The sequence below is a fragment of the Sapajus apella genome, unplaced genomic scaffold, assembly GCF_009761245.1.
Source record: "Sapajus apella isolate SASKATOON/1434 unplaced genomic scaffold, GSC_monkey_1.0 scaffold1, whole genome shotgun sequence".
NCBI classification, from domain to species: Eukaryota; Metazoa; Chordata; class Mammalia; order Primates; family Cebidae; genus Sapajus; species Sapajus apella.
This window is the reverse complement of record NW_022436941.1, coordinates 3,078,526-3,106,469: the sequence shown is the minus strand read 5'-3', so window position 1 is coordinate 3,106,469 and position 27,944 is coordinate 3,078,526. Positions and strand designations below refer to the sequence as shown.

Sequence of the window (27,944 nt, the reverse complement as noted above, 5' to 3'; positions counted from 1 at the left end):
GTACAAAGCCATCCAAATAACAAGAGACAGAGGTAAGCCCTCCACCCATTGCAGTTTAATTCTAAGTATATTAAATAACCAACTCATTAGATCTTCTCCTTTTCTGTACCCCAACTCAGCAAGCGGCCACAACAAACCAGAAATAAACTAATTGCAATGCAAATTATCTTTTATCTAAATTTCTTGAGTTAGCATGAAATAATGTTGACTCATCAGTCTCTTGTGTATACTGGAAATAGATATATATATAAAACAACTAAATGTTACCAAATGATTTATTATGATCGGTGCTAAATTACAATGCATATGAAATGGAGTCATTTATGGAAACACATAAAAATAGTTACCTATTTCTGTAATTATATTCACACAAGAATCTGAAATATAGTTTCTGTTCTCCCTTTTAAAATATATCCACGGAATGACTTTTGTAGTTTTCACCATACAATTTTACAACACTGATTCTGCACCTGTGTCATTTACCATACTATAAGAACTAAACAGAATATGAACGCAGTTAATAGCAAATTAATTTTTTTATATCCGTCAATGAATCCAAAGAAAAGAGTAGTTTGTTTCCATTGGCAGTGAGAATAGATGGTAGTATTTCGCAGTGTAGATATTGCATACATAGATATGTATGTATATATTTATATGTTGCTCAGGGCTGTTCCATCTATAGGCAGTTGGTTGCCTTCTGAGTGAACCAATGATTGCCAAACTGATGTGCAATTCCATTGGGACAATTAGTAGTACTATTTTTTTAATCATGTTTTTCTCACAAAAACAAATAGGTAAGAAAGAAATACAGCAGGCTAAGATCTACGGTGTTACATCCCAAGGTAAAAACAGTTACTGAGTTATTAGAGTCACAGTAGTTTATGTATATTTGCTATTCACAGACTGCAGACTTTTTGCTGAATAACCAAGCTGCTGAGAATTGACAACATGTAAACATGCATTCATGTGAGTCCATAATTAATGATGTTTATACTGTAATTAGCACATTCATTTTAACGCCATTCAGTAAACAAATTCCTTTAAAGTTTGAGTTAAATCTGCTATCACAATTACACACAAAAATAACCTGTAAACAATTTGACGTTACATTTATGTACAAGCGAACTGCATTGGAAAGAAGAGGTAATTTCATTGCGTGTCACTTGTTATTCATCAATGTGCAACAAACTGACCCAAGTCATCAAGTGCTTGAATTAGGTCAGGAAAAAGTAACATGAGCAAGGCCCCAGTAAGTCACTACTCAGCATTAGTACCAGCGAAATCCAGATTCCTCTACTTGTGGTGACATCACATTCACAGCATCAGAAACAGATGGCATGAGGAACTTGATAATCCATAGTCAGATGCATTTGGAGATTTCCAGGTAACCTGATCAACACGGTCTTTAACTTTAAAAGTATAAAGGGTGGTGCTGATATTATTTAAACAAATCTATTTAATTTGGACAAATTATTTAGTTGGTTAGGTTCCACCCAGTGCTCTAGTTTTGAAAGGTATGGGGAAGAGGAATTCAGTTAAGTTCCTTCAGCCAACACAAAGATTCCTGATTTTACAGACTAAGCTGGCTAAGATCTAAGAAGTGACCCGTTTAAAGCAGATTCTATTAACAGATTTCAATGGGAATCTCTGAAGTGCCACTCCCCTAAGTTTGTGTTCCTGTGTATTTTAACTAGAATACCTTTCCAGTAATTCACGAATTCATTTCCTTAGAGAAAAAAAAAAAGGTAATTAATGAGAGATTTCAACACCTACCACCCGCTATGATTTACAAAAATACATTAGTTTGTCCATCTCTAAACTAAGCAGAATGTTTTAAGACAAATTCTCCTGATTCAACATTCTCCTTTGTAATTAAAAATAAATAAATAAAATAAAATGACAGAGGAACATGAAGTTAGGGTGATGTAAAACCTCCTCTCTGCTCCAAAATTTTGGGGAAAAGAACAATCACTCCTTCAAGTGTTCTCAAGCGTAATTAGAACATTTCATGGCTTTAAAAAAAAAGTAGATCTTATTTCTTATGTTTCTTAAGACCACATTTGCAGAAGGCTGGTGAAAAAGGAATTCAATTACTGTGCTTGATTAGTTTACAAGTGCTTCTGTTGTGTGGGCACATCTGACAGATCTCGGGAAGGAGGAATCGGTGCTTGGACTATCAGCTGAAGGTATGGGCTTGTGTGCATACAAACTGATTGCAAGGAGCAGCACAGAATCTCTGTTTGCATAGGTTGACTTTAAATATTTTTCACATCCCCTAATAATATGGAAAGCACATGGCTATGAATGAGTACATAACTTCCTGTATGCTTAAGATGCCCCAAATTTAGTCATTTGGTTGTTATGTCTGTAGAATGCCAAAATAGGTAAGTAAGGTTTTCTTGTATTTGACTCACATTGTTCTTTCTTTGAGCAACTATTTGGGTATTGTATACACAGGCTTCAAGGATTATTTGCAGGAGACTAAAAAGTGTTTTGTGATTATTACAATGTGCCCTTGACCTTTAGTATCTATTTACAATATGCACATTATAAATTATTTACTATAACTTTAAATAATTAAGCAGATAATTAGCTCCATCGACAAATCATGTAGGGACACAGAAACCCCCAGAAGTGATAAAGTGAAATTAACCAGGATATAGTAAATTAACCTTTAGGTAAGTGAAGTACTACTAGGGCAATAACCATTGAATTTGTGCTATCATACACCTACATTTTTCTTTTTCTTCTTAAACATTATCACTGCTCATTTGGCAGTGTTTTCAGTTTATGGTTTTTGTTTTTGTTTTGTTTTTGTAATGGAAAAGTTCGAACACATGTAGTTTGAAATGCCAACAAATGGTTTGGATAAGGAAGCCAGTTTTTTACAAATTTGGTGTGTTTCCTTAAATGCACTTTTGTTTGGTTTATTATTCATAGATATTAAATCTAAATGTTTTGTTAATATTCTCTGTACCGTAAATAAATATATCCACTTTTAGTGGAAGAGAATTTTGGAAATCAGAACTATATTAGACTATCTAGGAAACCAAACATAAATTGTAATAACAGTAATTTCTTCAAACTCAAAATTCCAAAGTTTAAACTATGAACTTTGTTTATCGGTGTATACATATGTATAGCTATAGATATATATATATATATATACACATTTAGATAGATGTACACACATATATACATATATACACATAATTTTACACAGAAACACATGCAACACACATAAATACACTTGATCCTCTCTCTCTCTCACACGCACACACACACATTTCAGTGAAGTTTCTTTTCTAAAGCTGCCTCTCTTTTCCCAACTTAGTAATGATGAGATGCTGAGAACCGTTAATCACATTTGGATTTCTGACCTGTCTTGAACAAAAAAATGAGAATGTTTAGCAAATCAAAAGATGAAAATAGCAGATACACAGATACACTCATGTATAAACATACATAAACATGTTCATACACCTATTTTACTTCTTCTGAAGCTTGCCCTAGTGATCTGTATGCAGCACAAAAAGCAATTGGAGATGTCATTCTCCTGATATGGAAGCTAGCTTGTCACTGTGAGTTTCTTAGCATGTTAGTACTCACCAGATACCTGCTCTACAACATTACTGCCCCCTTGAAAATTTTTGTGGCATAAAGTACAGCCTGTAGAAAATCTGCCATTTCTTTACCTTCTAGGCAGATGCATGTCTAATGGCATTTGCAATTAAAAAAAAATGATGATTTTTAGGAAGGATGTCAGGCTGGGATGCTACCTCGTTTAGAACAGGACAGAGGAGAAACAGGCAAAGTTCAGAGAACAGAGATTACAGATTGTACAATGAGATGGTTAAGCCAGCAGCCTTTAGAGTCCAATAAACTCAGAGGAAAATCTGGCTCTGCCACTTTTTAGCTATGAGCCTTTATGTGCTACTTTATCTTTCTGAGCCTCATTGACCTTATCTGTAAAGAGAGGATAGTGGTAGGGCTTACTTCATTGGATTATGATGGGATTAAATGAGATAAGGCACGTAAAGCACTTAGTAGAGTTTCTGGCACATAGTAATAAATCTGTAATATATATTATTTATAACTCAATATTTAAACCATAATTCTAGAATAATGATCAGAACTACATACAAAAATAATGTTAGTCTAGGATTTGAGTGATCTTAATTCAAGTTCTTTATCCGAAATTTGATTGCCTAGACATTATAATGCTCATGACAGTGACCTATACATGGTATGTACCCAACAAATATTTGCTGGATATATGCATAAACAAACAAATAAATGACTGATTTAAACTTTCTGGGTTCTTAGTTTACCTTGTATAAAATGAGATTAGAATGACTCTATCTTTATTCCATCCCTGGGATATCGGTATGATAAATTCAAAGAAAAATGTCAAATCATTTCAGACACAAATGTGCTTTGTGTTCTAATAAAATCGGTACATATAAACTAAGCAATAAGTCTCAGTAGCCAGGGCTTGTATTTAGACTTTTCACATCTTTGGAAACAAGGACATGGGAGCCACCCCCATGTGAGTCTAGGAAACATATTTTCCAATAAGATTTTATCATCCTCAGTGAGGGAATATTCAACTCAAAGTAACAAAGTACATGATAAGCAGTTATAGACAATGACATCATTGGCCTGCTCTAAACACTTTCTCCCCCTTACTGGTTTCATTCCTGAGAGCACCTTGTATTCTACCGTTGATCAGCTTGGGAAACATCTTTAACAGCATCACGTGAACTGAAAAGGCTCCCAGAGTGCTTCACAACAAACATATTTAGCTGTTAAAAGATTGACAACATTACTAAGGTATAATTTTTCTGAGGCAGAAAGACTGAAGTAAAAGAAGACAGACATCTAAACTACAGGCCTTCCTCATCACTACCAGATCCCTGGAAGAAGTTTCCTAATTCTCTAAATGTCAGCTTTCACGTCTGTATAAAGAGATAATTATGTCTAATTTCAAATAATTTCTATACACATTTAAACTGGTTCTGATTTTTATTGTTCTATTTTATCTTATTTCTTGACCTGGAAGACTTTCCATATATGGTACAGAAGAAAAAAAAATGCCTTGGAAAAATTTAAACCATGCTTAATGTGGAGTTTCTCGAGCTAAGCACTATTGACATTGTGGGCTGGATAACTTTTTGTTATGCAAGGGTTTCCAGTGCACTGTAGGATCTTTAGCAGCATCTCCGGCCTATATCCATTAAATGTCAGTAGCACCCCTCAAATCATGAAACAAAAAATATCTCCAGGCATTGCCAAAAGACCTCTGGGGTGCAAAGGCACTCCTTGTTGAGAACCACTGCCTTAAATGCAATTAACCCACATGAATCAAAGAGTTCCCTGAAATTGTTTCTCTCTGTCTCTCACCTGAAGGTATAGCTAAGCCACTGAACACTGGCTGCAATTTTTAAAAGCTACTGATGATTAATGTGTATTTGATGTCTATTTTAGCTTTCAAAAATACATTCTATTTTTTTCATTCTTTTCTGAATAAGATACCACTCTTCACTATATGCATGGATATGAGTTTGATTTTTCCCCAGAAATTAGTATTGTTTGAATTTCACTTGAGGAGACCAGCTTTACTTAACATTCTTAAAGGCTGACATCCACAGTAAAGATAAACTTTCGTGCTGAACTAAAAAGCTGTTGAACTATGTGACCAAAGGCTTTTTCCATGCACTCAGATAGCACTCCCATGCACATTTGCTGCTGAACTGACATAAACCTAAAAATTGCACATGGTCGTGTGCACACTCACACATGCACACTGATGTAATTTGAAAGCAACTCTTCCCTACTTTATTATGCCGTTCTGCTTCCATTTGTGATGGATGGAGACCACGTCAGCATGGAGAGAATATGAAGTTATGTTGATTTTCATTGTGCTAATGGAGGTAAATTAGCTAAAGGTCAATTCTAAAAATAAACTGATAAGATGGAAAAGGTTGCTGGAGACAAGAGTTTTAACAAACCCTCTGGGTGGCACATAACTGCTTTTACAAAGCTGATTAACAGGAAGATTACCCCCGTCCTCCTCCAGGACAAGCCCTTGATAGTTGCTAGGCCAGGCACATTTTTCTTTATCCTTTTAAAAGTAAAGTTCCTAAATAATGCAAGGATGACAGTCTAGGAACTTAACATTCTTTACCCAATTGACAACAAAAATTTGCTTACAAGCAAGAGAAACACTTTCGAATATTAGGAAGCCAGGGCAGACAAGGGATCCCACTTAGGAAGTAGAGGAGAGAGGGCAAGAAACTGAATCAAATTTAACCAATTTTGTTTTAATCTTGGTCAATTTATCGTAATTAGTTGCTCATGTTCATCAGTTTCATTAAGCATCCCTCACTTTCCTTTGGCAATAATCTTTACTTAAATATTCACTCATGATCATGACAAGTGTGATTTCTATTTTTCTATTTCTTATAATGGGGGGATTTGGTATGTATCCAGTTATTCCGTTAAATGGATAGGACCAATTGGATTATTGAAACACTTTTGAATTCACTCTTTTTTCTTTCTTTCTTTTTTTTTTTTGCATTTATTCTCATACATGAGTTTGACTTCAAGTTTTTAGTTGATGTCAGGGTTCAGGATCTTCAAATATCTGAGAGCTTCATAGCCCTGACTGAGTCAAATTGGACACATTTAGCAGTTCAGTGTTCAGGATTTTATTGGTAAAATATAGCTGAATTCACTAATCGTTCCACATTCATTTTGGTTATATTTTATGTGCAGTTAAAAGAATCACCTTTGGGGCCATATACATCATTAAATTATGAATCACTTTCAATTTTCTACAACTCATACTAAGTAAGGACCTAGAAATAAACAACTCTCCTTGGGAAAGATCATTATTTTTATGTCTTGTTGGGTATCATTAGAATATATCTCACTCAGAGATATGCTCCCATCTACCCAGGGCTAAGAATATAATGATCCAGGTTTTTATTTTTTTGGTGAAAAAATCACATACACATACACACACATACACATACACACACTATATGGAGAAAGGGTTATGGTTGAGAGACAGCAGATGAAATGGCAAAGAATTAATGAAAATCTATTCTGCCCTAGTCTTAGGATGCTTTTCTTTTGGTGTTTTCTCTTAAGATAATAAATAATGCATGCTTTGACTTATTTGTAGTGGGAAGAAAGTAAGAGAAAATGAGGAAGTGCGTCTAAGAAGTAAAGGAACTGTTGACCTCTCCATACTCCCTAAACAGCAGAATTTTCAAAGAAAGGTCTATAGACAATCCTCATCAAAATTATTAAGGAGACTAGGTCAAAATGCAAATTTCTTGGCCCTGCTTCAAGTTTCTGAATCAGACTCTTTGAAGTTAGGTTGAAGGAATCTGCATTTTTACAAGTGCTGTGCATGATTTTTGTGCATCCTGAGTATTAAGAAACACTGCTAAAAAGTCTGCAATGGAGATCACTGGAAAAAGAATCTCCATTTCTATGTACACAGCAAGATCAGAATAACAGACATTTCAAATAAATAAGCTCTGTGTTTGCATCACAAGGCTGTGATTATTAAAGTTTAAGACTCTACTCTTTCAGCAGGGGTGGAGAGCAATAACCATTTCGTCTGAAACCAGAATGATGAAGGCAATATAAATCAAACCTATTCTAGCAGGCTTCATTTGGTCTAATTTCTCTGCAGATATTAATCATTATACAGTTCTATACACATGACACCTAACTCCATTGTAACTCAGGATACAGAATGCTCACTCTGGTTCTTTCTCTAGTGTGTTATTTTGACAATATAAAAGAAAATAAATACATTGAAACTGTGGGGCATCAAGATTGCAAGACACCAACAATACCAAGACATTAAAGAGAGAAATGGCCCATGCTAAACCTATAACCCAGCATGCAAATTGACAAAAATACTCATCTACCACAGCGTCACCAAAAGGAAAAATAAACTCTCTTTGATTTTCTTTTAAAAATTGTTATGTCAAGTGAAGGTGACAAAGAATTCTCCCCAAAAGTTCACAAAAAGAGTCTTATTAATTCCAGTAAAGATCATCTAGAAGACCAAGGCTAGTCAAATTCCATGGCATGGTATATAGTGTCAGAAAATACCAGCACTCAAATTCACAGATCCACACTATAGTAGATACAATATTGGAAGGTTGGAGTAGTAGCAAAGGAAAATGTGTAAGAATCAAAATTTGGTTCCCACTGTGGGAGCTGGTATCAAGCAATTTTGCAAAACACCATGCATGCCTTCCTTTTGTCTCATTGGAGTATGTTTTCCCTGGCACCAACAAAGGATACTGAGAGAAGAATCTAAAGCCCAGGGAAGCGAAAGTAATCCAGAAGCAGTAAAAGGTAGTAATAGGACCTAGAACACACAACACACCTGTGCCAATGGATAAAGGTTCCTCTGAATCAAACAAGGCTAAGTGAAAAGTGAAAATTTCCGTGTCAGCAGCCTTTAATAAATGCGTTCCCCCAAAATGAATTGGTTGAAATAGATACAACTATGAAGGAATAAAGAGCAAAGGGAACACATTTTTCCCCCTTTTATTTTAATTCACCATGCATGCATTTTCAGTAAGATAACCGTGCCTATAAATACTAAGGATAACATCAGTGCATTATTTTTTTGACAGTATCTCAGTGCAATTTTTCCTAGCGGGGGAAAGGAAAACACACTACCATATGATTGAAAAGTTTTATATTGCTGTCTTCCCCTTTTCCTGCTGAATGCAGATCACTTCCTTTTCGATAGTGGGTAGAAGGACTTTGTAAATATGTTTCTGACTTCAGAAGACCCACATGCCTTCAGGAAACGATCTCCCCAAGCTCACTGGATGTTAGCATCATGGGATTTTCCAGAAAGCAATCTAAGTTGGGGCTCTACACATGTGATTCCCCATTCATTTTATCCATTTGATACTACTGACTTCTTCATATTAGCAATTTATGGCTCTTGTCATAATCAATGTTCAAAAAGCAAACCATATATATTGTTTTATTCAGAATGAAATTAAAAGTTCGAAAAACTACTTTAACTTCAGCGAAACATGCCTGAGTCACAGTGACTACCAGGGTTACTAGAGCATGTAATCTTATAACTCACTTACCCAGAGCTCATTTCCAACGTTGCAGGCTACCTGGACCTCACTTGTTAACTCCACTCAAGCTAGACTGAAGGTTTCCTCCTCAGAGCCCTTTACTGACCAGGTCTATGTTCATTTCTATACAAACACCCACATAAATAAACGCCATGCTGCTGTGTTACTTGAATTTTTTACCAAAGGATGGGTACCAGCCTAGAGTTGGTCCAAAATAAAATGATGCTGTTGTGGTAGTTTTAAATAGGTTTTCTATCCTAGCTTTGTTCACTGGGTATATAAGGAATGCCAGAGCAGAGCAAACTCATGACAGGTCAGGAGTCGGAGGAACACTGCCATGAACACTTCTTTCGCAGTGTTTAATTTCCTGTTTAAAGAACATAGTAGAAATATAGGGTTGGCTGTCATTTTAATTCTCTAACTCTTATGAGGATATCTCTCTGTCTTGAGGCCATTACAGTCAGGTGTAAAATTTAAGGAAGTTGGGACTTTGGTTATTTTAGTTAGACCCCAAAATTTTTGACAGCACTTCCAGTGACAACACAATAATCATTTGACTAAAGTGAGTTTCAGGATATTTTCCCAAAATTCAACTTCTTCATTCATTAAGCTCTGTGATTCTTTGCAAGATCTTCTGTCATTAGGATGACGGTATTTTCACGTGCTATCAGAAACATTGAAAAGAATGAAGACATACTGGTAGGCTTTACAAACAAAGCTATGTTGTAGTTAAGATCAAATATCTGCTAATATATTAATACAGAAAAGAACATCACTTAAATCCATAAATTATAATTCTCTTAACAACTCAACTCTCAAGATAAACTTTCTTTTTCACTTATGTTAAACTTTAAACTCTATTCAAACTATCAGGACAAGAAAACATTGGCTGAGTCTGTCATCCAAGTGTGAAGGCAAGAATTACAAAAATTCTGAAAGATATTTATATACTAATCATCACTAAGAACAGAAATCAAGACAGAACCTCTTACATAATAAATGTGCATCAAAGATTCAAAGGATTTCAAAAGGAAGAAATTAGTCATTGTTTTCCTCCTATAGACATCATCCAATTGCCTTTATTACCTGTGATACACATACACACATGCACACACGCGCAATAAAACAAATTAGGAGTGCTTGGCACACAATTAATAATTGACAAATTATTTTTTCAGTTACTACTAAAATGCGTGAGAAATGCTGAAAATAAAAACTGGTCTTTTAACCTTCATGTAGCACAAGTCTATGAAAGAGCTATTGGTACCTTATAAATACAGAGTTACATGGATGGATGGCTATTAACAGTTTCTTTTTGGCTGTGTCTATACAGGTCAAGATGTAATTAAAAAGGATAGCTTCATTTAGAAATCTGAAACCTTAATTTTAGGGCTCCAGTTACCTAGTTGGGTTGTTACAGGTACCATAAAAATGACACAGCTAAATCCTAGCATGGGTACAGCTAAACCCCAAATCCCAAAGGCAAACAAAACTGGCTACAAGCAAGTAACAATGTAGCTTCGCAGTTTGAAATTTTTATAAGAAATTATTAGGAGGTGTGTGGAATACAACTTAAAGAAAAGGCCAGAACCTTATTCAAGTACTGTGTGATGTTCTTAGTTCCACAGTGACACAGGAACTACAGAACTTAATGTGGATTATGTAGAAAGACCACACCATTAAACTGTGGGCAGTGAGAACTCTGAAAACTTTGAGAGAAAGACAATTCAGTTCAGGGTAGAGAAGGTTGAGTGTAGGGTCATTTAGCAGTAAATTTTCTGAATATGAATGTTTGAATTTTTAATACAAAGAACGTTTGACCAGCTCTCCTCATCCTCTCTTAACACAGAGAAAGGGCAAAGCAGTAAAATGGAGCCTGAGGGTGTTAATTTCGAAATAAAGAAGACAATTTGTTGATGATGAAGGTTATTCGATGTTAGAAAGTGTTGCCAAGAGAGGCTGGGAAATCTTCCCACAAGAGTTTTAAGAAAGAGTCAGAGTCTCATCCATCTGAAATGTTCTAAGAGAGGGCTGCTGGGAGCAGGAGCACAGTCCTTGGGATGTCTCGGCCCTGGCATCGTGTGCACCGTGTGTATATACATCCTTAATTGTGCTTGTGTTGCACAAATACTCATGCATATGGAGTCAATATAAACTGGCACATATAGATTTGGGTGAAAAGTCATATAAATCTGCCATTCCCCCCTTACCCCATAAACAAAAGGAAAAAGCAAAATTAAAAAATTCCAAACGTATGCCATTGGGCCAGATCTTTTTCTACCACACCCTCATTCAAAGAAGGGAGGTAGAAGATGAGAGGGAAAAAACCAGTTTGGGATAAATGACTCCCAAGGCCTCTCAGCTACTTTCATGTAGCTGGCTCTCATTACATATAAGATACTTAGCACATGGGACCAAGTAAACAAACAAATAACTAAAAAAGATTTTCTGGTACTTCCACATCTAAAAAGAAATCTACCCTGTGGATTTACATGTTAAGGTGAACTAGGTAAAGTAGGCAGTAGTGTATCAATGGACTATTGTGTTCTAAGAAATGTGCATCATTAGTTGTATTTTTTCCTTTAAAATATTAATTCCTTTTAGGAGGTTAGTTTCAAAATGATGACTTTTTTTTTCCCACCCCCCCCCTCCCTTATAGATGATACTTCCGTAAAAGTTCAGATTGCCAAGGATGTTTTCTCTCGGGAAACCGATCTGGAATTTTGATTTTCAGGAAATCCTGGATACATTTCTCCAGCTCCTCCTCGATTGAGAGCTTTTCTTTAACAGCTTTTTTTTTGCTGCTCATGTTCGATTCCCTGGAGCCTGAAGTCAGAGTCCGGAGTAAGTCGCTTTTCCGTCGCATCTCTGACTGTTGGATCAGCTGGACAGGGCCCTTCTTGATGGGACGGTCCAGAGTCTGGATGTTGGTCTGGCGTGTCACAGGACCACAGATGACTGTCTCCTGGGGAGAGCTGGCCTCAGATTGGCTGTCGCAGCTAGATGTGGAGAGGTCATTGCAAGACGTGCCACTCTCCCCTTCTTTGTCACCTTTGCCATTCTTGCAGCAGCAATCGCAGTGTGAGGGTGACCATCTGGAAGGCTCACCTGCAAAGAGCACAGGACCCAAGGAATTAATGCCAGCCAGGTCCGTTGGGGTAGCAGCATAGCACTTGGACATACACACAGACACACATAAGACAAGCATCACAGAACCATGCTTTTAGAAAAAATGGGGTGACACCCAGGATTGGCTGCAACAGGAGCACCCCAAAGCTAAGTCCATGAGGAGAGGAAATTAATGATGGCATATACATAAGAGGAAATATAGTATAATGCTTAAGTCCATGAGCACGGGAGTCAGAAATACCCAGGTAACATCATTTATTAAGCTTATCACCTTGGCACATCCCTTAGATTTTCAGACTTAGTTTCTGAATCCATAGTATAAGAGTAATAATTTTCCTACTATCTGGAGTGGAATTAGATAAGTCAAGTGAAATTCTTAATGCAGTATCTGTCTCATAGTAAGCACTCAATAAATGCCGGCCAATTTTCCATAGCTGACGGAAAGTTCCAAAGCTCCAAGTGACAGCAGTCAGGTACAACAGGAGGAGGCTATCAAAGCAGAATGACTGTGACCAGGGAAGGGGGACTGATTCTGTGCCTGTCCCTATCTGGGTATCCCTCATCTCCTTGGTCCTTAACAATAACTCTGTCTACACAGTAGTTCCAATTTCAGTCTCCATACAAGGAAACTAAGACCCCAAGAGTTGCCAGAGTTTGTACAATTTGTAAGTGGCAGAGCTGAGATTTGAATACAGATCTTCCAAAGGCCTTAACCATGGCGATTAACCATTTTATTCAGTATCCTTATTAGTAAAATCTTTGCTTCTACTTCAAAGCAATTTTAAAGTTATAACATCTCTGAATTTCTTGTTAAACTCTCCTCAGAAGTATTTGCTTTTTTTCCCTTCTCTGAATTATAGTTCTACTTTGTAAGTACCTCTATTATTACACATATTATATTCTGTTATATATCATATTAGCTCCAAGGACATGAGCTCCTTAACATGAGCATAGTGAGGTATCCATTGTTGTAATCTCAGCAAATAGGCCAAGGAACAATGTAGAAATTCAATAAAAGATCATCTTATAACTTTCAAGTACCTGGATCTAGCCACACCTGAAGCTAGTCTTGCCAGTGAGCTTTTCATTTATATGATAAACTATATTGTGTGTTATTTTTTAAGCCAATGTGAGTCTCTCTTCTCCCATCCCTCTGAGTCTTGATTCATAACACTGCATTTAGCAATGCGAAGACAGAGCAATGTTACAGATGCACAGTGGCTCCATCAACCAGAAAAGAAAAATCCACAATCATGGCACAAAGCAACTGCCTAAAAAGGAATCACTGCCCCCTGCCTCCCACCCTCTGAATAGCTACAGTCTTCCTGGAGTCGTTAACTTAGTACTATTTACTGATCATGTATTACATGCTGGGCACTCGTATAATTCTTTGTTCTTAATCCATAAAAATAAAGGGAGCAAATTCCTTTATGATATTGAGGACAAGGATAATGTAGTACCTTTAAATGTTTTTTAAGGAAACCCCATTTTGACTTACACTATATCTTATTCTCATGATTAATAAGTCACATTATACAGGATCCTACTTTATTGCTATTTCTAATATAGTCAAAGTAGAGAAAAATTACAATGAAAACTATTAGAAAGTAACATCCTATCTTCTTGTATAATGCCTGTCCTTTACACAGTAAATGATTTAAACATATATACCAACTTATCTCCGTACATTTTTTTTTTGGGAAAATAAAACAAAAGTTTCTATAAATTACAACTCCAGAAGTACCCCTAAATTATACTCAGTCTTTCAAGCCACTTTCTAAAATTTTCCCCGAGTAATCATTGTATTTATAAAGCCATTAAATTAAATGCAACAATCCAATTAGCCAAAAGGAATCACAATAGCACTATTGTCCTAGTTATCTGAGGCTATTACACATCGTCCATGCAATATAAAAACAGTTCAACATATACCAGCTGGTGACTGAAAATATCAGTACCAGAAAATGGTTTCTGTCTGCCAGCACAGATTTTGAGGGGATCATTTTTTTACCTTCACTAGGCAGAATCTGCTTCTGTTTCCCCAAACTCGGCAACCCTTGTACCAAAATGACTTAACTGGAAATGGTTCCAATGAATTGAGCTGAAGAAAAGTAATCACATCAAACCAGAGACAATCTGGTTTTAAACCTTTTTGAAAAAGTTCAGAAATTAAATTTAGCTTTTACGAAAAGAAAGAAGAGGAAGTAGGGAAATACAAAAAGGAGGAAGAGAAGAAATATATGCTGGGATACACCTATTACCTTAAAGCAAGATTACAAAATATTTTGGCCATAAATCTTGCTGAACAAGTAGAGAAGCAATTCCTATGTCTTTTTGTCCAAGAGGTAGTCACCTTTCCCATGGTAAAGTCATTTCATTCAATGGACCCAGAAGAAAACCTGAGTCTTCTCCAATTTTTTTTTTTTTTTTTCAGACTGTCTCACTCTGCTGCCAGGCTGGAGTGCAGTGGCACAATCTCTCACTGCAATCTCTGCCTCCTAGGTTCAAGCAATTCTCCTGCCTCAGCCTCCTGATTAGCTGGGACTACAGTCACCTGCCACTATGCCCAGCTAATTTTTTTGGTATTTTAAGTAGACATGGAGTTTCACTGTGGTCAAGCTAGTTTTGAACTACTGACCTCAAGTGACCTGCACACCTCGGCCTCTCAAAGTGCTGGGAGTACAGGTGTGAGCCATTGCACCCAGTCTTCCAAAAGTTATTTTAACAACACAAAGAATTTCTGTATATTCATGTGGAACACTGCATGAAGCCCTCACTATGTGCCAAACCAGGAACCTGGCAAGGATGCACCTATTTCCTCCCTGGACTGCTGGGATGATCATGCATTTAAATATCATCTGGGATCCTCCAGCTACCAGACATATAGAAGTATTGCTTTCCACTTATCCTGGGCCCTATCACTATCAAAGGGAAATTTAAAAACTTAATTCTAGTGGAGGTTGTCATACTACCATGTTTCAAGATTTTATAAGAACATCTGACTGATTTACTTGCCGTTTATTTTGGCAAGATAATTTATGAGATGCCTTCTGCAGTCTATATGTTATATTAAATTTTTAAAAAGATAGGATAAAAAGGGCCCTGTCCAGTTGATCCACTATTATAGGGTTAATAGTGCTGCAGTCCCACTGTAGTACTACATGAAGAGTCATTGTGAAGTTTGAAACATAATCAGATATGAGAAGATAACCCATCTCTTTTCTAGGAGCACTGTCTACCTGACTACCCTCTTCCCAAGAACCTAATTATAAGCAAAGAGATTTTAAATCAGAACACAGAAGTGACACATGTAAGCTCCAGACCCCTTTGACCTTGCAGTCCCACTGTGATGTGCTTACAAGTCTTGGAAAGTGTAGAAAGATCTATGAAAGGTCAGTTCTGTAACAGAAAGTATTGTAGAATCCCCCCAATTACAGCAAGTAACGATCTCACAAATACCTTTGTACTTCAAATTGCAACGTATTTTGCTTCCAATTTGCTGAGGTTTCAATAGTGGCTGGAATAATTCTCTCCATTTGGGGAGAAAATAGGTTACAATTGATTAGCCAAATTTGGGAAGAAAGCAATTTTATTCCAAGAAAAGTCTGATTTATTGATATTAAAAAAGCAAAAAATCTATTGCCTGTTTGGAAAGTTATTAACTAGTTGCTGGTCAGAGAGCTTTATAGCTCACCTTGTTTTTTAATAAGTCATGCTGAATTTGTTAAATATTATATGATTTTTGGTGCCTGCTATATGAGAGTGGCTTGATAAATGTTTGATGATAATCAATGAATGAGCTGATCACCTATGTTGAATTGTAACAAGTTGATATCATGGCAGTGCGGGTCTCAGGCACTAGAGTCAGGCCTCACAATTTGTCAGCTATGGGACCTTCGATAAATTACTTCAACTCCCTGAGCCTCAGTTTACTCACCCGAAGAATATAGCTGCTAGTAGCATTCACTTCACAGGGCTTTTGCAGAAAATTAAATGAGCTAGCTAAAGTAAAGGATGTTTTATGATTTGTGGCACACTACGTATTCCATTCGATTATACATCGTTGTTCTACCACAACCCTGATGCTATTCCATATAAAGGAAAGAAATCAGGAGCTTCCTATATAATACGATTATACTGTTCCCACCAATACACTGTATAACGAATTCTTAGGTCTAGCCAGTCTCACATTAGTAATGACACTGATGTTACAGCTGGATGCATCAGGAAAATGTGTATTGAGTACTTAGTACTGTCTGCTTCAGCATAGGAATGGTGAGTGAGTGACCACAAGCACATACTGTGTCGGGCACATGGTGTGTGACCAGGGGATGTTTTTGGAAGGAAGGAGTCTTTACAGTGCAGTGCTTAAAATTTCACAAATGGATGAGCCCTTCAGGATAAAAATTTACTTGAAAATGTATCAAATAAACTGAAATCCAGAACGGGAAAGAATTTGCATTTTGGATTAAATAGGGAGAGGCAGGAAACTCAGCTATATTAAGTCCTGAAAGCCCTAAATCTTCAAGCATTTTACAACTTAGAAAAACTGAGTACTAATCAAGCAAATTGTACGATTAGACTTGGCCCCCTTCCACTATAGACCTCACCGTGGCAGTTCTTACTGATAAAGAAGAAGTAAAACAGGAAAGACTACAGAATATTTCTCCCCTATGAAAAATTCAAACTGAGCTGAGTGAAACATGACTTTGCAAACTCACAAAGTGCTTATGCATTTTTTAAAGAGGCAGCTCTGCAATGTACCCACACTTCAAATTTTCCACCTGCTAATGGCTGTGAGCACAATGCACATCATTTATTGCAACAGCTGGGAAAACTGCTTTCCCCTGTCTTCCCTGTCAATGATGTAGGAGCCTGCCAGTCTGGGAGCTAGGTGGCCAGATTTAATTTATCGAAGCTACTGAAAGACTTTCTTGGTATCCCAGCTGAAAAGTCAATAATGGGCAAATTGATGTTTTTATAATTCTGCTAACCTTGAAAAAGATATTGCATAATGGAGATTGGGAATAGGCAGGCTATGAGAGCTTCTGAAAAAAAGTTTGTCTTCAAGCTTGACAATGATCATTTCTTGCTTGCAGCTGACCTTTTTTACTCAGGGACAGTTGGCCTTGGAGGAGCCCAGTGAGGGCTTCTATTGAGAGATGGTTAGTATGGGCAAGAATAGACAGTTAAACTATCCATGCATCCATCAGAGTCAGTCAGGAACACAGGCACCCCACCAGTTACCTGAACAGGGAGAATTTCACGTAAGTATTGTTTAGACAGATATGGGAGAAGTGAAAATGCAAACAGGTGACAGTGAAGAGACAAAGATAGTGGCTGCAGGAGGTAGCAACCATCCTTAAGTCTAAGGAGACAAGTAAAAGAAGATGTAATTATTGGAACCTAAAAGCTTAGAGAAGGCATCTTGTAGAGGTTGGACCCAGACATCTGAGGAAGGCATGTGGCCTGCTGGTGCTGATGTCTTTGAAGCAGCCTGGGCCAGGTGATTATAGAGGGGAAAAAAGGAAACTGGAACCTGCTTTTGGAGTAAACGAAAGCTGGGCTGACGCTGATAGGAGCAAGGGGCAAGCAAGAAATTTTTCCCATGTTTAACTGTCTCCCTCTAGTACCCCCTACTGACAGAGCCTAACAGAAAGCCAGCTGGGCAAAGGAAAAGTATAGTTAGCCTGTGTGGCTAATCCAAATCCCAGTCCTGGCATCACAAATAGAGTATAAAGGGTTGTGTTTGGAGCTGAAAGACAACATCTTAACAACTAGGACACTCCCTGGGAGGAATGCAAAAGAAACGAAAGACGCTCTTGACCTGCAGGAATGTGTGCTCTACTGCACAAGCTAGGAAATAAAAATAAAAATAAAATAAAATACACCATCACCTCAGTTTAGCTCCTGCCCTGCCAGCCTTTTTCTTTTTCTTTGTTTTGAGATGGAGTCTTGCTCTGTCGCCCTGGCTGGAGTGGGGCAGTGGTGCGATCTCAGCTCACTGCAACCTCTGCCTCCCAGGTTCAAGCGATTCTCCTGCTTCAACCTCCCAAGTAGCTGGGACTACAGGTGCCCACCACCATGCCCAGCTAATTGTCTGTATTTTTAGTAGAGACGGGGTTTCGCCATGTTAGCCAGGATGGTCTCGATCTGTTGACCTCGTGATCTGTCCACCTTGGTCTCCCAAAGTGCTGGGATTACAGGCCACCACAACCAGGCCTTTTTTTTATACCTCAAAGTTTTGTGTGTGATTTTCCCTTAGCCAGCCACACATCTACGTTCAAGCTAGTCCCAACCTCTTCCCTGTTGCTTTCACAGCGCCATAATGTGGAAATATAGGTGGGTTTCTAGGTTTATTGGCTTAATGTCTGCTTTCCCACAAGACTGCAAGGGATGTGCTTGTTTCTTTCTGAATTCTAGAGTTTGCTCCAGGGCACACACAGATCAGTGTGCCAGGGCATATAGTAGCAGATACTGATTGAATATCTGTATCATAAATGAATGTGGGAGGAAGCCTGCTGTGTATAGAAAGTAAAATTTAGTTTATAGTATGTGAATGTGTGTGTGACAGTAAAAAGTATAAAGTATACTTTAGATACAAAGTATATAAAGTATAAAGCATACTTTATATATAAAAGGTGTGTATATATATATATATATATATATATATAAATTGACCATCACTCAATAATTTATTAGTATAAACATCCCTAAAACATTAAACAATTTAGGTAAAAATTAGCTTTCTTAACCATTCAGCCCATGGTTCCTATTTATATAATTTTCCTATTTGATAATGATTAGATATGCCCTCTCAGCTCAGGATTTTCACCTGTTAGAGATTGTAGAGCAATGCAATGATTTGTATAAAGCAAGGAATCCAGAATGTTGACTACCTGGTCTACTGCCTTGTTCTTTTAAGTGTTCTTGGATGACACATATATTCCATTTTCCAAGTCTTTTTGTTTTTTACTTGCTTTCTTCCTTGTTTTATTTCCTCATATTAGTCTCTGCTGTTTTTGGCTAAGATCACACTTGATTACTTCTGCCCAAAATGTATTTATTTGCCTACTGCAAGTTCTACAGCGTATCCTGACTCCTTTTCCTACCTGGCCCTCCTTACCCTAGAGACTTTCTTTTTTATTTTTCTTCACTGATTTTTTTGTAATTTGGAACAAGACTCTCAAAGCCTACAGCTCCTTTCAATCAATATCTCAGCATCTTTTGTCTCTTAAAATGAAATATGTATGTATTAACTACCAAGTTTGTGTGTTACATTCTTCCAACAAAAGCTGCCTTCTTTCCCTATTTCATGTTGCCCTTAAATGACTGTCAACTATGGTGCTATGCCTTCCCAGAGGGGAACACATGGCCCATATTTGAACAGAGTACTCCCCACTCCCTGACCATAGTGGGTGACTCAGGTATGTGCATGAGACTCAGGATGGGTGAATCCAAGTCCTCATTGGGTCTGTTCTGGTGAAATATGGTGGATCATATGTGTTCTATGATTTGGAAGGTTACCAAACTAGAGGTGTGTGAGCCCAATGGCCGTCTTCCATACCTAATGCTAGGATGTTTATTCAGAAAGAAACCAAGTGAGACAAGAAAAGCTGATAAATAGTGAAGAGACAGACCTATGTCTAGTAGTATCTTAAGTGGCCCAATCTCAAGGTTTATAATTTTATAATTTTATAAACCTAGAGGTTCTCTTTCGGCGTAATCTAGTGAGAGTAAATTTTATGTTATAACCAGAGTCCTGAACACTACATTAAATTCATGTAAACTCACTTACTATCCATTTAATGTACCCTTTTTATCCTCTGAGAACCTATGCAATTCTAGCACTAATATTGGTCAATGCTTTAGGGGACAGGCACTATTACTATTGCTAAGCTACTTTGTAGGTGGCTTGTTTCTTCTCTGGAATGGTAGCCACTTTGCTATACCAGTCCCAACGTATTTGACTCACACCTCAAAAGATGTACTACAGCTCTCTTTCTACCTATGGTACATAGTGATTCCAAAAGTGAATAAGGTAACAGTTAACCCTTTCAAGCCATAATAATCCTATTAGTGAATGGTGAACTGGTGATAATCTCATTAGACAATTAGGATACTAGTTTCTTTTCATGGAAGAAAAAACAGCAGCTAAAAGTGGTAATTATCTGAATCCAAAGTTGTAAAGTTGACAAGTGGCGAGAATTCAAATTCAGATCTTTTTAAATACAAAGCCTTTGCTTTTTATTTAGTGGACACAATATCCAAACATAAAAAATTTCTATGAGAGATATTTAAAAGTATTAGCAGAGTGAAAGAGTTTTAAATATTGACATTGAACATGACTGTCCCAGTGGTTCCAGCCCTTCAGTAACTTCTAAAAGTAACCAACTATTTGAAGAACTTAAAAATCCAGGCTTTCTCAGGTCTTTTATCATTATATTTATATATAAAATTTAAGTTCCTTTCCCTCTGCCCATTGGAAATAACTGAAAATGACTATATGAAGGACACAGTGTCAATGGTGCTCTTCCTGACATGTGGGGCATTTTGTATTCTTCCACCATTACTCAGTTCTACCAGGGCCGCCTTGGTAGCAATCACCAATGTGTGAAGTGTGCACTTAATTAGCTCATGAAAAAAAGCCCTTGCTAGTGAATTAAGATATAATAGCTAATTAAGATATAATATGATTAAGAGATAATATTTGCTAATATTGCTTAATGAATACTCAACCAACCAGTATGTGATACCTCCTCCAACAGAGAAAGATATATGACAATCTACAGCAATCTATGTAAACCTAAACTTCTATGAATCCTCTTGGTTAAAAAAAAGAGTTAAATTCAGAGCAATTGTTCAGAGCTACAGAACCCTGTGAATTTTATGAGAAACACAGGTGGAAAAGAACTATCTTAAAATATTTATGAGTCATAATCTACTTGGAAGGGAGTGAGGGTGTACCAGAAAACTTAGAATGCAAAAGAAGCATGGCCATGATAAGGCCAGTCAGGATGCTCATGAAGAAGCTCAGTGCTGGCAGACTGAGTTTGGAAAGAGAATCATGTGAGACCCAGAAGAGACCTGAGAGGTCATGACTGCCCTCACTGTACAATGAGGAAACACAGCCTGAAGAAAGAAAGGGTACTGTGCCAGGTATACAGCTAGGAAGGTGCAAAACCGCATCGGCAAAAGGTAAATACAGCAAAACCGGTTGGATAGTGTTTCACATCTGGACAGTATCACCTGGGAAAAGAGTCCATTGTTGATTACAGGGAAGATAAACACAGGACAGAGTACTTTAGAGAAAGAAGATTCCTGAAATACGATTACATGCCTAATCTCCAGAAAGGTGAGACAGAGACAGAATATGTATAAAAGATGGATCTACATTTATCAAACACCTGTCCTATGCCAGACATTTTACTTGTATTGTTTCATTGAATCCTTGCAACAAGGCCAGGGAGATAAAAATTACAATGCTTAATCTCTACCTCCTAGGGCCAATAGGTAGCTAGAGAAAACCAAATGTTTCCAGGTGCCAGAAAGGGCGACCTTCCATCACAGGGATTTACTCATAATCAAGATCTAAAATACTTTCTTTTTAAACTGCATGTAGTTTTGGGAGAAGAATAAATCTCAGACATGTTAGTGTGAAGTAGTTTATCACAATACTTGGGCCCAACAGAAGGGGAAGCCTGGAAACTCACATTAATGATCAATGCCTAGAAAATGGCAAGTATGAAGAAGAAGAAGAAGAAGGAGGAGGAGGAGGAGGAGGAGGAGGAGAAGGAAGAGCAGGAGGAGAAGAAGAAGAAAGAAGAAGGAGAAGAAGAAGAAGAAGGAGGAGGAGGCGGAGGAGAAGAAGAAGAAGCTGTTCTTGTTGGATTAATGAACCGTGAGCACTTATCACATATTGTGTGATAGTAAGTGCTTTACAAATATTTTATTTTATTCTAACAACACCCTAAGTCAGGGTGCTATTGACATTTGGGCAGAATTGTTTCTTGTGGGGGCCGTCCCAGCACTGTAGGATGTGTGGCAGCATCCGTGGCCCTTTATCCATTTATTGCCACGAGAACCTCCCCCTCTCAGTTGAGGCAACTAAAAATGTCTCCAGAACTGTCCTCTGGGGCAAAATTACCTCCAGCTGAGAACTGTTGCTCTAAATTAAATATTCTTATTTTATTGATGAGGAGACTGAATTTTATAAAATTTTACTAATTTGATCATGGCTCAGAAAGCTAGTAAAAGGCAAAAGTAGGATTTAATTTTTGGTAGATCCAACTTCAAAATTAATACCTATTCCATCACTTACGTTGTGATGCTCCAGAGAAATGGTGCCTTTCTGACAGGAGTTTATTGGGCAAAGACCCAGCCATTATACTCACAATAGCTTCCAAAAGAAGCCCAGTGAAAGTAGATGAAGGAAATTGAGTTGCCATTTCACTTTTCACAAAATGGAAAGAACGCCTCATTTTCACCACACTCTCTTCACATGAAACAGAATAGAAAGACTGGCAAAATTCAGCAGCTCTGCCTGAACGTGCATCTCTGCTGACAAATTACTATTTGTCAGCTACTAACAAATTACTATTCTTTAAATTAGGATTTTTAAATGGAGCAAAGGTGGAGTGAACCAAAGAGTTTTTCCCATATAAACACAGCCTATATTGATATTATATAATAATAATAGATATCTTTAAGTTGAGTAATGTCAGTTACGTCCTACGCACTTTCCTTACAGAAGCTTATTTGAGATTTATAATGTCTCCATGAGCTAGACTCTCTTGTCATGCAGTTTTCAGAAAAGCTAATAGGCACAGGGAGGTAAGCAGCTAACCCAAGTCCTTAAGAAGTAAAGCTGTGACGAAGACTCTGGCTGTTTGACCCCAGAATTTCCATAAAGGAGCAGGCGCTAAAGCCCAGTGAGTGGCTCTGAGCTTGGGCTTTGAATCAAAGAAATAAGAATCAGCTCTGCCGGTAATTTTCAGATTCTTCATTTAAAAATGTTGGAAATAACAATACTTCTCTGATAGAGTGAAAATTGAATGATATGTCCACAGCATGATCACAGTGCCTAGAAAATATTCACTGCCCATTGAATAATAAGTTTTGATTGCTTTTGATACCTACATTGGCCTGTTTAATATTAACCACAGTGTGTAAACACTTACTATACAAGGCAAATTCAATAGAGATAACTATATAAATAATACATTGTTTCTTCTGCTTTTCTTTCAAGAGGCAGTCTACTCACAACCCACCTTCATATCACTTAACTAATATCTCTATTTTGTACCTTCATCGTGGTCTTTCTACTAAGGAATTGATCCCATTTCCATAGATTGATAATATTTCGGAAAACGCCACTGATGCACAAATCCATTAACATAACAGTCTTCCTCCTCTTGGCTTCGGGACAAAGATTGCCATATTTGACATGCAGTGACTCTAAGATCAGTAGACTTTTTAAAACAGGGGATAAATTGTGCATTATGATAAGAGTTGATTGTTATTCCTTCATATATGATTTGTCTTTGAGGGTTAAATCACATTAATTACACACAAATGCATAACCTCACAAGATTGCTTGATTCCCTCTGATTGGGAAAAACCCTTCAAGTATGGAATCCACTATTATCTCAATGGTTTATTCACTTAAAACAGTCTTTCAAGGGGTTTGACAGATACATCCAATGACCAATGAAAGCAAAGGTGTGCCACTCACATAAACTCACACTAATAACTTCAAGACCAGAGGGCACGGAACATAAATAGCATGGTCATTGTGGTAACGACTGGAAGTTAGACTGAGAGATGTCTCTGTTGTTTTGTTAATATATTCTTCTCTCTGCATTGATGTAATTGTCACTGGGTAATATACTCTTATTTGCTGACATTTGGAAAAATAGGTGGAAAAGAGTTTTGTTTTTTTTAAGAAGCCAAAAAAGAATGACTGTTAAAGCAAAAACAATAGCTCTGGTGGCTGGACTTTTCTCCCTTCTCTCCCATCTTAATCAGGGAGATAATTTTCTCTTTCTTATCAAATTATGACAACTCTAATGGCAATGAGAATTCCTGAAAGAGAAGGTAAATTTTCTAGTTAAAAACTCAAATGCTGTGCAAGATCTCCATCAGACTGATTAGCTGGCAAATATTAAATCATTCAGTTTAAAAACTGTAATATTGATGAATGTGGGTCAAAGCGATGGGACTCATAGATTAATGTAGAGACAACGGAAGTGAGGAGAGTGAGGCAGGGAGGGCAATCAAAGCTTGGAGGCAAAGAAGTGCAATTGCAAATGCTAGCACCATAATAAGGATTAGGAGAGCAAATGTGAGACGGTAGAGGAAGCAAAGAAGGAGTTACCAACGGAAGAGAAAAGACAGAGAAAAAAAGGTAAAATGAAAAATTGCTGGGGTAGGCCATGACAATGGAATTCCCAAACAGAATCTAGAAAACAAATGATGAACACCAGAATAGTATACTAGGAAATAAAAGTATAATTTTAGTCACACTAGGGCACCCAGTGTGACTTTGGAGAGTGGGGGAAGTTCTGGTAGTCTTTCTGGAGGAAGCGGCATCTGGCTTTAGACAAAAGTGATAATTAAATAAAGGCGAGTCAAGGGAAAAAAGACCCATAAAGATTGTATGAGATATTCAAAATAGTGTGTTCCGTGGCCAGGGAATGAAAGAAAACACACTGCCTTTGAGGAGCTGAGAGGAGTTCACTGGTGGCTAGAGTGAGTGTGAGTGTGTTAAAGGTGAGGCATAAGTAGAGCCAAATCACATGGAGTCTTGTCACCCTGTTAAAGAGGACATGAGGAGCCGCAGCAGCGTAACCAGATCATTAGTGTGTCTAGAAAGAGTGGAGGATGAATTGCTATAAGAAAGGATGGTGGAGTCAGGGACCAGTTAGGAGCTTGTTAAAATAGTCCAGTACTGAAAATGAAAAGAAGCAGGCAGATTTCATAGGAGGTAGTGGATTCAGGAGGTAGAGGTTACAGGTTTCTGTGAGAAGAGGAGAGAAGTGTTCAGAGTGGTCCGAGAGATATCTAGCTTGGACAGCTGGTGGATGCATGATGCTTTCGTTCTCTGAAGTAGGCAATCTGGGAAGGCAAAGAGGCTGGGGAGTGGGGGTATGGGAAGAGGATAAAGGTGATGAGTCAAAATTTGGAATTGTTGTGGGCCTGTAGAATATCCACGTCCATCAATCTTGGTCTCTCTTCTTGTAAACACTTTTTGAAATTGCCTTTTTCCATGCTTCTCCTGTACTTTCATAAAGATCCCTTTGTTCAATAATTCTCTGTGACATGCATGCATCCATACAATTATATAGAGCAGCCTGGTGCAAAACAGTAAAACTAACTTTAGCAAAATAAATGCACAATATCTTACATTTTTTGTAAGAAATTGAATTCCACTCTTGACTTTCATTACACTGTAAGTTACTTAAGTTCCTGGAAAGTAAGTTCCCACTTAAAAGAGAGATCCTGGCTGAAGATTATATTCCTTTCATTCTGACGAAGATTTGAGGAGAGCCATGGCTTAACAGAAGAAGAGAAATCATGGTATCTGGTGTTTGTATAATAATGCTTAATAGATTATAGGACCATTTTTATTCATTGCACCCCATTTAGCCTTCATATTCATTCACTAAGCACTAAACTAACATTTGATTGATCTCTGTCAGACACTCTCTAGGCAATGGTTACACAGCTGGTCACAGGGATTTTACATTCTAGTAAGATAATGGGCCTGCCGCAGTGACTCATGCCTGTAATCCCAGCACTTTGGGAGGCCAAGGAGGGTGGACCACCTGAGATCGGGAGTCTGAGACCAGCCCAGCCAACATGGTGAAAACTTGTCTCTACTAAGAATACAAAAATTAGCTGGGTGTGGAGACACATGCCTGTAATCCCAGCTACTTGGGAGGCTGAGGCACAAGAATCAGCTGAACCCAGGAGGCGGAAGCTGCAGTGACTTGAAATTGTGTCACTGCTCTCCAGCATAGGTGACAGAGCAAGATGCTGTCTCAAAAAAATAAAATGAGATGTCAAGTAGTAATGAGGGCTATGAAGAAAATAAAACAGAATATATAGTGCAGTGAGTTGGGCTGAGAAGATTGCAGTTAATAGTGTTCAGATGCCATGGCCAGGGAAGTTGACATTTTGGGGGACTAATATCCAAAAGAAGCTAACCCGTGAAGATCATGTATTTAATAGAAGTCTTTACAGGGAAAAGGGACAGCAGATGCAAAGGTCCTGTGGTAGAAATATAAGATGGCATATGCAAGGAAAAGAAAGAAGACCTGCATGGCTTGAATGGTCAAAAAGGAGTGATAGAAGAGATGAGATGAGACTGGAGAGAGAATCACATGGGGCCTCAAAGGCTACAGTTAGGAGTTAGAATTTTTAACCAGGGCAATAAAAATGATGATTTTCTTTCAGGAAATCGCATGACTTAAGTTTTTTACAAGCTTCCTCCGGCTGCTATCTAGAGAATGGATTATAGGGCCAGGCATGGTGGCTCTTGCCTATAATTCCAGCACTTTGGAAGGCTGAGGTGAGCAGATCACCTGAGGTCAGGAATTGGGAGACTAGCCTGGCCAACATGGTGAAACGCTGCCTCTACTAAAAACACAAAAATCAGCGGGACATGTTGATGCATGCCTGTAACCCCAGCTACTCAGGAGGCTAAGGCAGGAGAAACACTTGAATCTGGGAGGTGGAGGTTGCAGTGAGCCAAGGTTATATCACTGCACTCCAACCTGGGTAACAGAGCAAGACTCCACCTTGAAAAAAAGGAAAAGAAAAGAAAAGAAAACCTCCAGTCTGGATTATAAATGAACCACAAGAATTGAGGCAGGGAGGCCAGTTAGGGGGCCATTACAGGTGCCCAGGCAAGAGATGATGGTGACTTCTAGGAGTGAGGATGGAGAACGGGGACTTTCTGACATAGATTTCCAGATTCCCATTTTACAGATGACGAAAGTGAGGCTCATAAATTAGCCATCCCAATAAAATGATTGTTCAGAAGTCTTCGACAAAGATTAGTTTTTGACAGAAGATGCTTAGGCTGCCTCCAGCTCCTGCACATCCTGTACACAGAGCACTTACTTGGTTAGTTCTTCTGCTGATCTGCACCTGCTGGGGTTGTTTGATTGACTTTGCAAACTAGAGCTTGGAGTTTAATTCTACAATCAGGAATCATTATATTGTTTGTAAACAATGACAGACTATGATAAATATGCATTCTGGTTAATTACTGCCTTCCCATGTGCCATCTTCACTTTCTCATTTCCATCATCCTGTCACATCTTCATACCTGATTGTGGGTTCTCTACAACAGGGAGAGAAAGTATAGCTGCAAACACATTGAAATGCAAGAAGACAGCCCTGTACCCTGATGGGCTCTTAGGAACTAAAAACTAACAGGTCTTCAGTATGTTCAGGTTTATATCATTCATTTGGTTTGTACATTAGGTTTTTATTTGACAGTTTCTAATAGATTTCTATTAGACCCCAGCACCTGTAGCTGAATGAGTAAACAAATAGCAAACTGAGTTCCACCAGAGTCTAAGACATTTGGCTTTTCTTTTCTTCTTTCTAAACAGCAGGACCAAAGAGTAGTTAGTAAACATTCTAATGGGGTTCCTTCGTAGAACAACAGCC

General features: G+C 37.8%; 1 protein-coding gene across 4 annotated transcripts in view; it reads right to left on the bottom strand.

Moving 5' to 3' along the window:
- Positions 1 to 261: 261 nt before the first annotated feature.
- The window catches only part of KCTD16 (potassium channel tetramerization domain containing 16), a 303,937-nt gene continuing 276,254 nt past the window's right edge, over positions 262 to 27,944 (bottom strand). For all 4 annotated transcript variants that reach the window (XM_032243348.1, XM_032243261.1, XM_032243173.1 and 1 more), the window contains one exon: positions 262 to 12,242. In XM_032243348.1, the coding sequence (XP_032099239.1) occupies positions 11,788 to 12,242 (455 nt within the window). In that variant the 3' untranslated portion in view covers positions 262 to 11,787. The remainder of the gene's footprint in view (positions 12,243 to 27,944) is intronic.